At 47.6% G+C, this 12,485-nt stretch overlaps 3 protein-coding genes across 4 annotated transcripts in view; all 3 read right to left on the minus strand.

The window, feature by feature from the left end:
* abcc5 (ATP-binding cassette, sub-family C (CFTR/MRP), member 5) overlaps positions 1–3,195 on the minus strand; it is a 14,184-nt gene extending 10,989 nt beyond the window's left edge. Inside the window, exons 1-5 of the mRNA XM_037979647.1 lie at positions 3,070–3,195; positions 2,027–2,167; positions 798–898; positions 367–522; positions 139–283 (exon numbers count right to left, since the gene is read on the minus strand). Coding sequence (XP_037835575.1) covers positions 139–283; positions 367–522; positions 798–898; positions 2,027–2,095 — 471 coding nt within the window. The 5' untranslated portion in view covers positions 2,096–2,167; positions 3,070–3,195. The remainder of the gene's footprint in view (positions 1–138; positions 284–366; positions 523–797; positions 899–2,026; positions 2,168–3,069) is intronic.
* Positions 3,196–3,825: 630 nt separating this feature from the next.
* Positions 3,826–6,255, minus strand: rpl35a (ribosomal protein L35a). The gene is made up of 5 exons (XM_017404794.3): positions 6,159–6,255; positions 5,415–5,450; positions 4,950–5,102; positions 4,730–4,874; positions 3,826–3,905 (listed from the first exon to the last, which is right to left on the minus strand). The coding sequence occupies exons 2-5, from the start codon at positions 5,423–5,425 to the stop codon at positions 3,882–3,884; spliced, it is 333 nt and encodes a 110-aa protein (XP_017260283.1). The 5' UTR covers positions 5,426–5,450; positions 6,159–6,255; the 3' UTR covers positions 3,826–3,881.
* A 3,124-nt stretch (positions 6,256–9,379) lies between these two features.
* lrch3 (leucine-rich repeats and calponin homology (CH) domain containing 3) overlaps positions 9,380–12,485 on the minus strand; it is a 10,585-nt gene continuing 7,479 nt past the window's right edge. Inside the window, exon 19 of one of the 2 annotated variants that reach the window (XM_037979654.1) lies at positions 9,380–10,406. In XM_037979654.1, coding sequence (XP_037835582.1) covers positions 10,260–10,406 — 147 coding nt within the window. In that variant the 3' untranslated portion in view covers positions 9,380–10,259. Of the gene's footprint in view, positions 10,407–10,698; positions 11,495–12,485 lie in introns of those variants that run through there. The other variant, XM_037979658.1, reaches the window with a different exon arrangement.

The raw sequence follows: 12,485 nt of genomic DNA on the forward strand, positions 1-12,485 counted from the left end.
CCAGACCCATCCCAGACCCATCCCAGACCCAACCCAGACCAGAAATAAACCAAAAACAGAAGAACCAGAAATCCGTTCTGGCAGCAGAACTGAACACCCTGGAGACCAGAGGACAGTCTGACCGGAGCTGTAACGTACCGGTCCACTGAACCCAGCGAGCTGAGTGACGGTGAGACAGAGGATGGACAGAAGGAGACGAGACCGGCAGAACGTCCAAACCACCGAACACAGGGACGCCTCGCTGCCCTTTGACCTCCGCTCTTCATCCCACAGAGTCTTCAGCCTGAGCAACAACAACACACCGTCACCTTAAAGAAGACACACAGAACATTTCAGGTCGTCTGTTCCTTTATTAGCCCCACCCACCTCATGCTGTTGTCACGGCAACGTTCCTGCGGCGCCACAGGCCAGATGTCCTCCAGTAGCAGCTGTCCTTTTCTGCGGGCGCGCACGGCCAGAGGGGTCAGCCAATGAAACGTCATGAAGGACAGAAGCCCTGCGCTGTCCACCGGGTGATCGCACCTGGGGAGAGACGCACACCTGAGGAGAGACGCACACCCGGGGAGAGACGCACACCTGAGGAGAGACGGACACCTGAGGAGAGACGGACACCCGAGGAGAGACGGACACCCGAGGAGAGACGCACACCCGAGGAGAGACGCACACCCGAGGAGAGACGGACACCTGAGGAGAGACGGACACCCGAGGAGAGACGCACACCTGAGCTGTATGTTCTGTTAAACTGAGCTGAGTATAGAACGTGAGGGACAGTGTGTGTGTGTGTGTGCGTGTGTTACCTGTCGTCCTCGCCATGTTCACTCGGACATTTAGCTCCGCCCTTTTCCAGCTCTTCACCATGGCAACCAGCCGATCTGTCCTCACAGAAACCCAGCACAACCTGAGCACACACAAACCTTTTCAGCTCCGCCTCCTCGTCTCGTTTCTGATTGATCTCCAGTCAATCATCTATAATCAGACAGCGGCCATTTTAGGAGCTAAAATAAGCAGAACATTAGCTAAAAGCTAATAGCCTTAAAAGATCAAACAGAGTCAGAATGTTTTTAATGTATTTCTATTAGTAAATGAAGGTAAATATGTTGAAAAGTATAAAAGTTACAAAAAGCCGAAGTGTCAGCTGAACGAGCCGAAGATTTTGATGTATGAACGGCTGAAATAACACAAATGGTTTTAAAAATGTAGGGAAAAATAAAAACAGCTGAGTCATCAAGACTGATCGTTGAGTCAGCGTTTTCTCTGAAACACCTGAAGTCTGTCACATGTGGGAGGAGCCTGAGCCTGCGGGCGGCCATCTTCTCTGCAGGTGTGAACTCGGTTCTGAAGTTGACCCGATGTTTGTGTTCGGGTCGGGCTCTCAGGACTGCAGCCGTCCAACCACCACATGATGAAGCTGTCACCGCCATGCTTCTGTCACGTCTGAGTCTTAAAACTCACTTCCTGTTTGTAAATCCATCACTTCCCGTGGACGACTGAAAGCTCATCACAAACATTCAGATTCCTGGACTGATGAGGAGAATCCTGCTCTCTGATTGGCTGCCAGCTGTTTGTTCTGTAACCATGGAAACGCAGTTGATGGACCATCACAGAACTGGTTCTGGTTCTGAGGATCCTCACAAAGAACAGCAGCTGCAGCATCATCTCATACATACACACACACACACACACACACACACGGGCACGTGTGGCGCTCACGTTTCTGCCTCCTGACGCTCTCACACTCAGCTGCAGCCAATCAGACGGCTCGCAGCCGCTCGGCCTCAGCCAATCAGCTGCCTGGACTGGGCTCAACATCATCAGGGGGCGGGGCTTCTTATATAAACAGGTGATGCAGAATCAGGCTGCAGCTTTGTTCTCACAGGCTTTTATTTTGAAAACATGGTTTGAACTCTGACTCTTCCAGCTGATTGGTCGGTTTGTTTCTGTAGATTTTAACAGATTTAAACTAAAACTACGCAGAACTAACAGCTGTAGTTCTTCACGTTTTAACCACCTGGACAGACGTTCTCACCTGGTGCTCGTTGACCTCTGACCCCTGCAGGAACCCCGGCTGGCTCCGCCCAAAGTCATGTTGGTTCATGTTGGATCAGACCACATGAAGCCGTGACCTTTGACCCCGGCACGTCCAGAACCAGAAACGTCTCAAAGGCTCCTGGAGACAGGGAGGGAAGGGACAGGGACAGGGAGAGACAGTGAGAGACAGGGAGGGACGGGAAGGGACAGGATGAGACAGGGAGGGACAGTGAGAGACAGGGAGGGACGGGAAGGAACAGGATGAGACAGGGAAGGACAGTGAGAAACAGGGAGGGACAGGGACAGGGAGAGACAGCATGAGACAGGGAGGGACAGGGAGGGATGGGAAGGGACAGGGAGAGACAGGGAGAGACAGGAAGAGACAGGGAGAGACAGCATGAGACAGGAGAGCTGAAGGAAACTAAAGGCTGAACTGTCCTCAGAATGCTGGTCTCCTGCTGAGGACGACTCTCAGCTACTACCACAGCAGCGGACATGTTTGCTAATGTTGATTAGCTGTGGCAGCCATCTTTAATTAGAAATACTCTAAAGTAACTCAGTTGTTGTTCATTAAAATCTGTCCATAAATGAGTAAAAACATGATCAACCATAACAGCTGAACAAGTACAAATACTGGAGTACTTCCCAAAGAAACACGGAAAAGTACTACTGTAACCTGTGGAAAGTACCACAAAAAGTATATTTCTACATTTTAAATAAAGATATATCAGGAACAGGAAGAGAAATACTAAAGCTAAACAAATATTACAATACTACCTGTGTACAAATACTACAATAAATCACAATTAGAAGTACTGCAGTAATACATCATTTCACTACAAACTGGAGTACTCCAACTCTGAGACGTTAAATGTGAGGCAGCATATCAGAACCAGAACCGCTGCAGGAACACTGTGTTCAAGTGGCTCCTTCACAATAAAAGCCTGCGTGAGGCTGCTGGGACAAACCGATGTGTCCTCGCACTGAGACACGAGCCGCAGGTGCCTGTCCTCACCCGTCTCCACCTGCGCCTGTCCTCACCTGTCCCGCCTGTCGGTCCGGTTCGGCTCGTCCCGGTCTCCCGGTCCAGCTCGGCTCTGTCCGCAGTTCGAACTGATGCTGCGGCTCAGCGGCGGCGCGGAGCATCACGGGAGATGTAGTCAGACCGTGACGTCAGCACCAACGCAGAGACACCTGTTCTGTTGTCTTACAGGAAAACTAGCTTCGAGGCTAACAGCTCGACACGTGAGCGCCGCCATGTTGGAGAGGTCAACCTGCTGGACCAGAACCAGAACTTTCCATGGTTCCAGGCTCAGGACCAGCAGCAGAACCGGTCTTCAGGTTCAGAGCATTTATTTGTGAAGGTTTAAGGTTCTTTTATTTCATGTTTATCAGGATAAAACTTAACTTTGTTCACATTGTTTTTAATAATTTGAGCTGTTTTAAGACATGAAAAACAAAAACTTCTTTCTCTGACCCACTTCCATCAGTTTCTGACATTAAAGAGCTGCTTTGGTTAAAATTATTTAAACTTAAATCACTTTAATGCAACAAAAACAGACTTTGATCAGAACACCATCAGGAGGTTCTTCTGGACCCGATCAGAACCAAACCAAGCTCATTTTCCTGTCTGACGTTCTTTATTTTCATATTTATGTTTCCTTCCAGTGATCCGGACCCTAATCTTTAAAAGCGGACCGGCTCAACAGTCCTCCAGAACCTGACCCGGTCCGACCCGTTTCCACAGAAACCCGTCAAACAATCGACCTGCAGGTGAAGAAACAAACATGGAGCCGATCGTTTTACTGATCCGTTTATTTTTTCTGTACAAACATGGAGACGATCCGTCCTCTTCACACCCGAGAGGGATACAGCATCTGCAGAAACAGGAAACACACCGTCAAAATAAGACAGGAAACACACCGTCAGAGTAAGACAGGAAACACACCGTCAGAGTAAAACACGGAGGAAACATTATTATAGGGTAACACCTGTTTGATGAAGTTATGACTTTTATTTCAAGTCCCACAGGTTCTCACAGAATGAACTTGTTTACAGGAGTGATGTTTAATTTTCTCCTCATGGGAACCAGACTGACTCGATCCTCCTTAACTCCTCCTTCTGCTCCAGAATTTCAGGATCTTTAATAAAAGCTCCTGTGTGGACTTGGGGGGCAGAGCTTCCCCATTTGGACCTGGGACTTTGATGTTAATTCTTAATCGTCTTTAATGCTCTCTAAATTTTGTGCACAACATATAAATAAATCTGTTGGAGTGATTTCATCTGACAGTGCCTGGAAACTGATTTTCTTCCACAACAAAACACACTTCACAATAAAACAAGGAGGAAACACACCGTCACAATAAAACGAGGAAACACACCGTCACAATAAATTGAGGAAACACACCGTCACAATAAAACAAGGAGGAAACACACCGTTACAATAAAACGAGGAAACACACCGTCACAATAAAACAGGAAACGCCACCAGAATAAAACAACTCCAAAATAAAATGCCTAAAAACGACAGACCGTAACAGACAACCAGACAGGAAGAGGTGTTTTCAAGTGGAAACGACGGTTCTGGGTCAGTTAAGGTCAAACATTTTGGGTGAACAGAACCAGAACAGGCAGCGTTCAACCCGCTCTGTTCCTGCTTCGGGGCCAGTTTAAAAGCAGAAACCACAGAAGAAGAACTCACCACTCGGATCCTGTGTCCAATGGCTTTGGCCGGCAGGTTGCTGCTGAACTTGGCCCGGACCATCCCGCTGTTCCCGTGAGCGCGGGTCACCTTCCCCCAGATCACTCGGGTCCGGTTGGGTTTCCCCCCAGGCGTCACCGTGTTCCTGCGGACGCAGACAGAAGCAGAGTCAGTCCCCGAGGCGGCCCCGGGTCGGAGCGCCGGCGCCGGCGGCTCTTACTTCTTGGCCTTGTAGACGTAGGCGCAGCGTTTGCCGAGGTAAAAGTCCACCTCGTCACGGCTGTAGCAGCCCTCCAGCTTCAGCAGCGCCGTGTGCTCGCGCTGGTTCCTCAGACCGCGCTTGTAGCCGGTGAAGATGGCCTTACTCCACAGTCTGAGGGTTCAAAGGTCAACACCACCATCAGAGGAACATTCACTGCACTGTGACCAGAACCCAGCAGAACTAACAGAACCTGAAGAACCGGGTTCTGACAAAGGTTCCATTTTCTTCTCCTGAGTCAAACTTTTTTTTTTTTTTTACATCTTAATAAAAATTTTAACAGAACTACAGAATGTTTGATCTTAATCAGTTCTGATAAATAATTCTATTTATGATCATTAATCAGAATTTAATTAATTAAATGTCTTCCATCCACTCAGAAGATCCATCTGAACAGAACCAGAACCAGGTGAGACCTGAACTCACCTTCCAGGCATCGTTGTCCTCTTCAGGTGAGCTCACCTGCAGAGACAGAGAGCAGCAGAACATCAGAACCTTCGAGGTTCCACAGGATGAACCGAAGAACCCGCAGAACATTAGAAGCCCAATTCAGAGATTCTGTCAGACTTTCTGCAGAGAAATTAAGACCCGAACCGAACCGGGACCGAACAGAACCCGGGCTGATGAGGACTCCCTTTGTTGATGCAGCCCGTCCACTCTGACGGTCACCCGGAACCCACAGAACCTGCCTCCTCCTCAGTACCGGTGTGACCCAGTGACAGGGTTCGGTTCGGAACAACGAGCTTCCGAGTCAGAACACGCTGGAGGAAAGTTCGGCTGCTTCTTCTCTAACTTTTATTCACTTTTCGGAACAACCTGACAGTGAAACGTGGGCTAACAGCTCTGTGAGGTTCTGTTTTCGAGGTTCGGTACCGAAGTTCGAACCCGTCTCAACCACAGACACAAACACCGCGTTCAGCCGCAGTACGAACCCGAACACACCGAACCGGAGGCGGGTTCCTGCGCCAGAACATCAGCCGGACTCCGATCGGCTAGCCGCCGTTAGCTCCTCCATCCGAACCGAATCTCCAGAATCAGAATCTCTAACGCGGAACCAAACACCCCGGAGGCCAGAGGACAGTCGGACCGGAACCGGCAGGTGGATATGGGCCGCAGGTGAAGCAGTTTACAGGTAAGATTAAAGGTTTATTCAGCCAACCGAGCGCTTACCTGCTATCAGTCCAGAAAGATGGAGGAAAAGACAGGCGGAAAGGCATGATGGGTAATCAGTCTGCGGAGAGGTGGCCGCGGAGCTGCCTGATCAAAACTCACTAAAATACGATAAACTCTCACTAAAAAGAATAAAAACTCACTCTAAAATAAACAATAAACTCAAAAAACTGTTTATATTAAAATGAGCATCGGTTTTGTCTTTTAATTTAATTTTTTTGATAAAATGGGTATTTTTATTTGCTTGTTTCCTTCTTTTAAGGTGGTAATGCAGTTTTTTGTATTACTTATTAATATTGATAATACTCCAAACTTTGATCATTAATATTTTGTTTGATATTCTTTCATGTTCTGACCAAAAAAACTTATATTTTTGTTTATTTTTTAAGCTTTCTGTCCATAAAAACTGACATCACTGTCAGAAAATTAAATATTATCTGGTTGTCAGCAGGTCTGAATGTGCTGCAGTGCATTCTGGGTAAACATCTGTCCTCTGGTTTGGTTCTGGTCCAGAAGTCTTGTGGATCCTTCAGATGAAACTTTCCAAACTTAAGTCGAGGCGCCATGTTGTTTACAGAGGCCTCCACCTGCAACAAGCGGTGACCTTTGACCTTTACCTGCTGAGGCCTGTAGTCTGAGGTTGCTCGTTGGTTTTCTGTATCAATCAGTAAATTTGAGCAGCAGCTCCTAACACGAGACTCCTAGCTTTTGGCTAATGTTTTGCTAATATTAGATAGCATTTTGCTACTTTTAGGTTTTAGCTACTCTTTCTGAACTTTTTTACATTTCACTATTTTTTTAAGGTGCTATTAATTCACAAAGCGTCTTCAGATCAGAAAACATCCGCCATGTTTCCTGTGTGGACGTTCAACACAATAAAAGCTTCAACATTAAAGAGAAAATCCACATAATATTTATTTCATGACTTACACTTTTCAAACAAATCAAATGTTTTATACAAGTTTCATCAAAACCGAAGTTAAAAGCACGTTTGTTCTTTAAAAATGGTGGAATGTCCTTTAAAGGCAGTGAAACCGTGTGAGATGGCGCCGCTGTCGGACACGTTTGCTCCTGTGTTTCTGTTCGGAAAGTGCTCGATAAATATCTGTAGTGTCAGCAGAGGAGGAGAAGACGACGACTTTCTGTTTGGGTGGATTTTTCCTTTAAAATGCAGGCGTTGCCACGGCGACAGCGACATACAGCGTTGTCATGGCGACACACAGGTTCCAACCTCATATACACAACATATCTACACATGTATATATTTACAGAACATACGAGAACACCCACAGAAATGTCCCAGCATGCAACAGAGACCACCTGATCCCGTCCACCTGTCCTCGGCCTCCTCCTGCGTCTCCGGTGAGACGGAGACACCTGCTGGACCCGAGTCTTAGTGTGATAAAAGTCCTGATGTAAACATAAACAACATGATGTCCATCTGTCTGCTGGACCTGGACCTGGACCTGGACCTGGACCTGGACCAGGACCAGGACCAGGACCTGGACCAGGACCAGGACCAGGACCTGGACCTGGACCTGGATCCAGACCCGGACCAAGACCCAGACCCAGACCCAGACCTGGACCAGGACCAGGACCAGGACCAGGACCAGGACCCGGACCCGGACCAAGACCTGGATCCAGACCTGGACCAAGACCCGGACCCAGACCCATACCCGGACCCGGACCTGGACCTGGACCCGGACCTGGATCCAGACCCGGACCCAGACGCAGACCAGGAGCAGGACCAGGACCTGGACCTGGACCTGGATCCAGACCCGGACCAAGACCCAGACCCAGACCAGGACCAGGACCCGGACCCGGACCAAGACCTGGATCCAGACCTGGACCAAGACCCGGACCCAGACCCAGACCCGGACCTGGATCCAGACCCAGACCCGGACCCGGACCCGGACCCAGATCTGGGTCCGCGTCCAGAACCAGACCTGGACCCGGATCCAGACCCAGACCCAGTTTCAAACCCGGACCTGGATCCAGACCCAGTTTCAGACCCGGACCAGACCCAGTTTCAAACCCAGACCCAGACCCAGACCCAGTTTCAAACCCAGACCCAGACCTGGATCCAGACCCAGACCCACAGGGAACTACAGGAGTCCTGCAGGTCTGAGTTCAGGGTTCAAAGTGTTTTTTCTTCATGTTTGGACCTGATGGAGACGTTACAAACTGAGCTGAGAACAGTTTCCTTCAAAGAACTGACCCGTCAGAAGGATCTGATTGGTTCTCCCGGCTCGGAGCGGGGACGCCGTTTGTCCCTGAAGGAGGGAGTGGCTTCTAAAAGCAACCAATCAGAGTGAAGCGGGCGGCGAGACGGAGGATCTGTTTGAAACAGGCCTGAATAAATAAGAGAAATGCAGATCTGCTCCGAGTTCTGGTTCTGATCGGGTCTCCTGAGTCTCCTGCTTTTCTGCTTTACAACAAACTAACCTCTGGTTTGAGATATGAAATAAAAATAATTTAAATTGTTTAGTAAAGAAATACTAGACAGAAAAACTAATCGTTTTTATAAAATGAATTCAATAATTTAATTTAGAGGAAATCTTTATTCTCATTACGACAGAAAGTAAACATAATCTGGATTAACACTGAAACCAGGATTATAAATGTAAACAGACAAATCTGAGATTCTGTCTTTAATCAGGCGTTCCTGAATATTTATTTTAAAGTGAGTTCTGGTCCAGTTCAGCCTTCAGACCGGAGAGACGAACCAGATGGGATTTATGCTGCTGTTAGCAACACCAGTACTTTCTGTTCCTCAGTTAGCTGCCTCAGAGGAACAACAACTGCTGGATTCACTGGTAGCTTCTTTACTGCTTAGCATTCAGCTTATGTTAACTTTTAGCTGCGTTAGCTTCAGTTTCTCAGCCTGTAGCAATCCAGCTGCTACGTCTGTTAGCAGTGAGCTTATTAGCTTAAGTTAGCTCCTTTCATCGCAGCATATTTCAGTTTGGCTTCATCAGAATTAGTTTTAACATCCTAATTTAACTTTTTAAACAGAATTATTATTTAAAGTTTTTCAGTTTGTAGCTTAAAGTCCGAACATTAGCTGTAGGCTACACGTAGCTCGTTAGCTGCAGCCTACACGTAGCTCGTTAGCCGCAGGCTACACGTAGCTCGTTAGCCGCAGGCTACACGTAGCTCGTTAGCTGCAGGCTACATGTAGCTCGTCAGCTGCAAAGAAAAGTTAGCAGAAATTCTAAACATTACAAACTCAGCTGCAATAAAAATAGTGTTAATAAAATAAAGTAACAACAGGTTTAAATATAAATTTATGTATAAAACGTGTTTAGCTGTGGTTAGTGATTAGCTTCTTTAGTGCTCAGCTACATTAGCAAAGCAGCCATTTTGTTGTTAAAACTCTGCTTTAGTTTTAGTTTTTAAAAGGATTTTTCATAGATTTATTTTATAATTTATTACCGAACTGTTAAAAAGTCAGTTAATATACAAAATAAATTTGAAAAGTTAAATTGTTGTTAGCAGTTTATAAAAAATAGGGACATTATAATTTTACTTCTACAGATGGTTGAAGTTAAAAAAGTAAACTATAAATAAATAAAAATAGATTTAACTTTACCTTATAAACTATTTTAACATCCTGTAGATGGAACTGTTCTAAGATTTAAAGTTCTTTTTATTATATTTATGTGCAAAAAACAGCCCAGTTTCAAACTCAGGTCTGTCAGCCATGATGGAACCCGTCTGTCTCAGAACCTCACAGAACACCTGAAGACAGCCAGTTCTGTGACCAGCTCTGTTCTCGTCTCCATCAGAACCACATGACGATGAGGAAACTGCTTCTATCCAGCAGAACATCCGGACTCAGGTTCTAAGAAGGTTCCTTTCTGTCGTGTCGAAGTAAAAACCTGGGACCTAAACTAGAACCTAAGTTCTGTTAGTAAAACAACCTGGGTCCTAAAGGTGAAGCTGTTCCTAAACAAACATTTTCTCTTCTCTTACGCACACGTCTGGACCAGAACCGGACCAGAACCCGGGAAGGTGGTCCTTCAGTCAGATGACATCATGCTGGTCGTTGGATTGGCTGCAGGCGCTTCTTGGGGGGGGGGGTAGTGGCCGGATGAACGTCTAAATGATAACAGAGGGTCCAGACGACATGGTTGTCGTGGCGACGGACTGTCGGGGCGGGGCCAGGTCGAGCAACGCTCTGACGGTTCCGGCCACCTGGGGGAGCCCTCGCTCCTCCAAGATGTGAAGAGGAAGACACAACTTACTCTGCACGGACAGACACCACAGAAGAAGAACGCAGCAGGGGGGGGCAACAAAAAGGGGCGGGGACAACAGAAAGGTGGGTCAACAGATGGCAAATTAAATTAATGAATAAAAAAACTGTAACCATGGCAACAGAAAGAAAAGAGGAAAAAAGGCGGGAAAGTGATGACAGAGAGGAAAGATAAAAACGTCGCACGCAGCAGAGAGCAGGGGCTGATGGGAAATGTAGTGTTTGAGTTTTGGTACCAGAGCGTTCAGAACCCAGCGGTTCTGCTGAAAAAAAGCAGAGTCCAGGTGTTTTTACTGATTTTATTCAAAAGAAGAACCGGGCCGAGACGCACGCTCCGGTAAACACATCATCATCATCATCATCCTCATCATCAGTTTATAAAAGTCCTCAGGTTTGTTGTTCAGCTCAAATCTGTCCAGGTTCACCAGAACATCACAGAACGTCACTTGGGTCAGACCAGAACAGAACCTGGACTCTTTGGTGTGAAATTCTCTCAACGTTTCTGCTGACAGAACCAACGGAACGGCTTCGGCTGCAGTGGCTTCTTCATCTCCTGACCTTCTGGTTGAAGTAGCAGCCCATCGCGTCCTCGGACCGGGTCATGGTCGGACTGGGCTCAGTCCCAGTTCAATAATCAGATTTCACCACAGAAACAAAAACATTTCAGGCATCCAAGGTTCCGTACCTGAACCACGGCAGGTTCTGGTGTCACGATCAGGTTTCAGCGTTTCACCAAAAACAGCCAGAGCCGCTGTGGGACGAGCGGTTCTGATCCACTGCCCCCCAAAAACACAGACAGGAAGTCGAACATAAGGCACCAGGGGGCGGAGCTTCAGCAAACTGTGGGGTGGAGTTTCAGCAGGCACCAGGAGGCGGGGCTTTAATAACAGAAGGCAAAGCTTTAGCAGGCACCAGGGGGAGGAGCTTCAGCAGGCAACAGGGGGTGTGGCTTCAACATCGGGAGCAGAGCTTCAGCAGGCACTGAGCGGCGGAGCTTCAGCAGACGTTGTGGGGCGTGGCAGTAGCAAGCACTAGGGGGTGGAGCTTCAGCAGGCGGGATGGATCACCTGATCTGGTACGGCTGAAATACACACGCCTGGCTGAGAATGAGCACATACAGGACCCGGACCCGGGTTACAGCTTCCTGTCTGACCCAGAACTCGGTCCAGACAGACAACAGGTCCCAGTCCAACCCGGAACCTGGTCCAAACAGTGATCCCCAGAATGGACATACAGCAGAGTCCAGATCAGGCCTAATCAGAACAAACCAGTTTCAACCCAGGCCTCGTGTCCTCAAACCAGTTCCAACTCTGATTACATCACCTGGAGCGTATTATTGGTCAGCACGCCTCGTTCTGCCACCTGATTGGCTGCTGCCTCTACCTCATGTTGGTACTAAATCCAGCAACAATGGGCGTACTGACCCAGTTTATGGTACCAGCTGGTTTGATTCTAGACTGGTTCCAGATCTGTGTCCAACAAATCAACTCCTGCTTTGGTTCTGCTGCCTTTTCAAGCAAATGACTGTATTCTCTGAACAAACGCAGGACAGGTCAGGGTTCTGGACAGAGCAACGTCTCTGGGGTAGTTTACAGGTCTGACTGGAGGTCCTATTAACACAGACATCAAAGGGTCTGGGTCTAAAGCATGGAGCGAGCCCTGCGCTCGTTTGCTGAAGGATCCATTTACCACGTTTCTGGTTCTCCTGAATGACTCAGCTTAACGTCTAAAGATCTACTGATCTGTGAGCTTTGATTCCTGACAGAGGACATCTGCGGACGGTGGACATTAGTGGTGGTAGGACGTTTATGGAATAGATTAGTGGAGGGCATTTCTATTGGACGTTTGCACTGAATGTTTGTGGAGGACATTAGAGGTGGACCTTAACGATGAACGCTTGTGCTGAATATTTTGTGCTAACATTTGTCCTGGATATTAGTGGTGGACATTTGTGCTGGATGTTTGTGGAGGACTTCACTGGAGGACATTCATGAAGGACATTTGTGCTGAACATTTGTGAACAATGTTTGAGAAGGACATTTGTAGAGGACGTTATTGGAGGACATTTATGG

Source organism: Kryptolebias marmoratus, linkage group LG2 (assembly GCF_001649575.2).
Source record: "Kryptolebias marmoratus isolate JLee-2015 linkage group LG2, ASM164957v2, whole genome shotgun sequence".
Classification (NCBI taxonomy): Eukaryota; Metazoa; Chordata; class Actinopteri; order Cyprinodontiformes; family Rivulidae; genus Kryptolebias; species Kryptolebias marmoratus.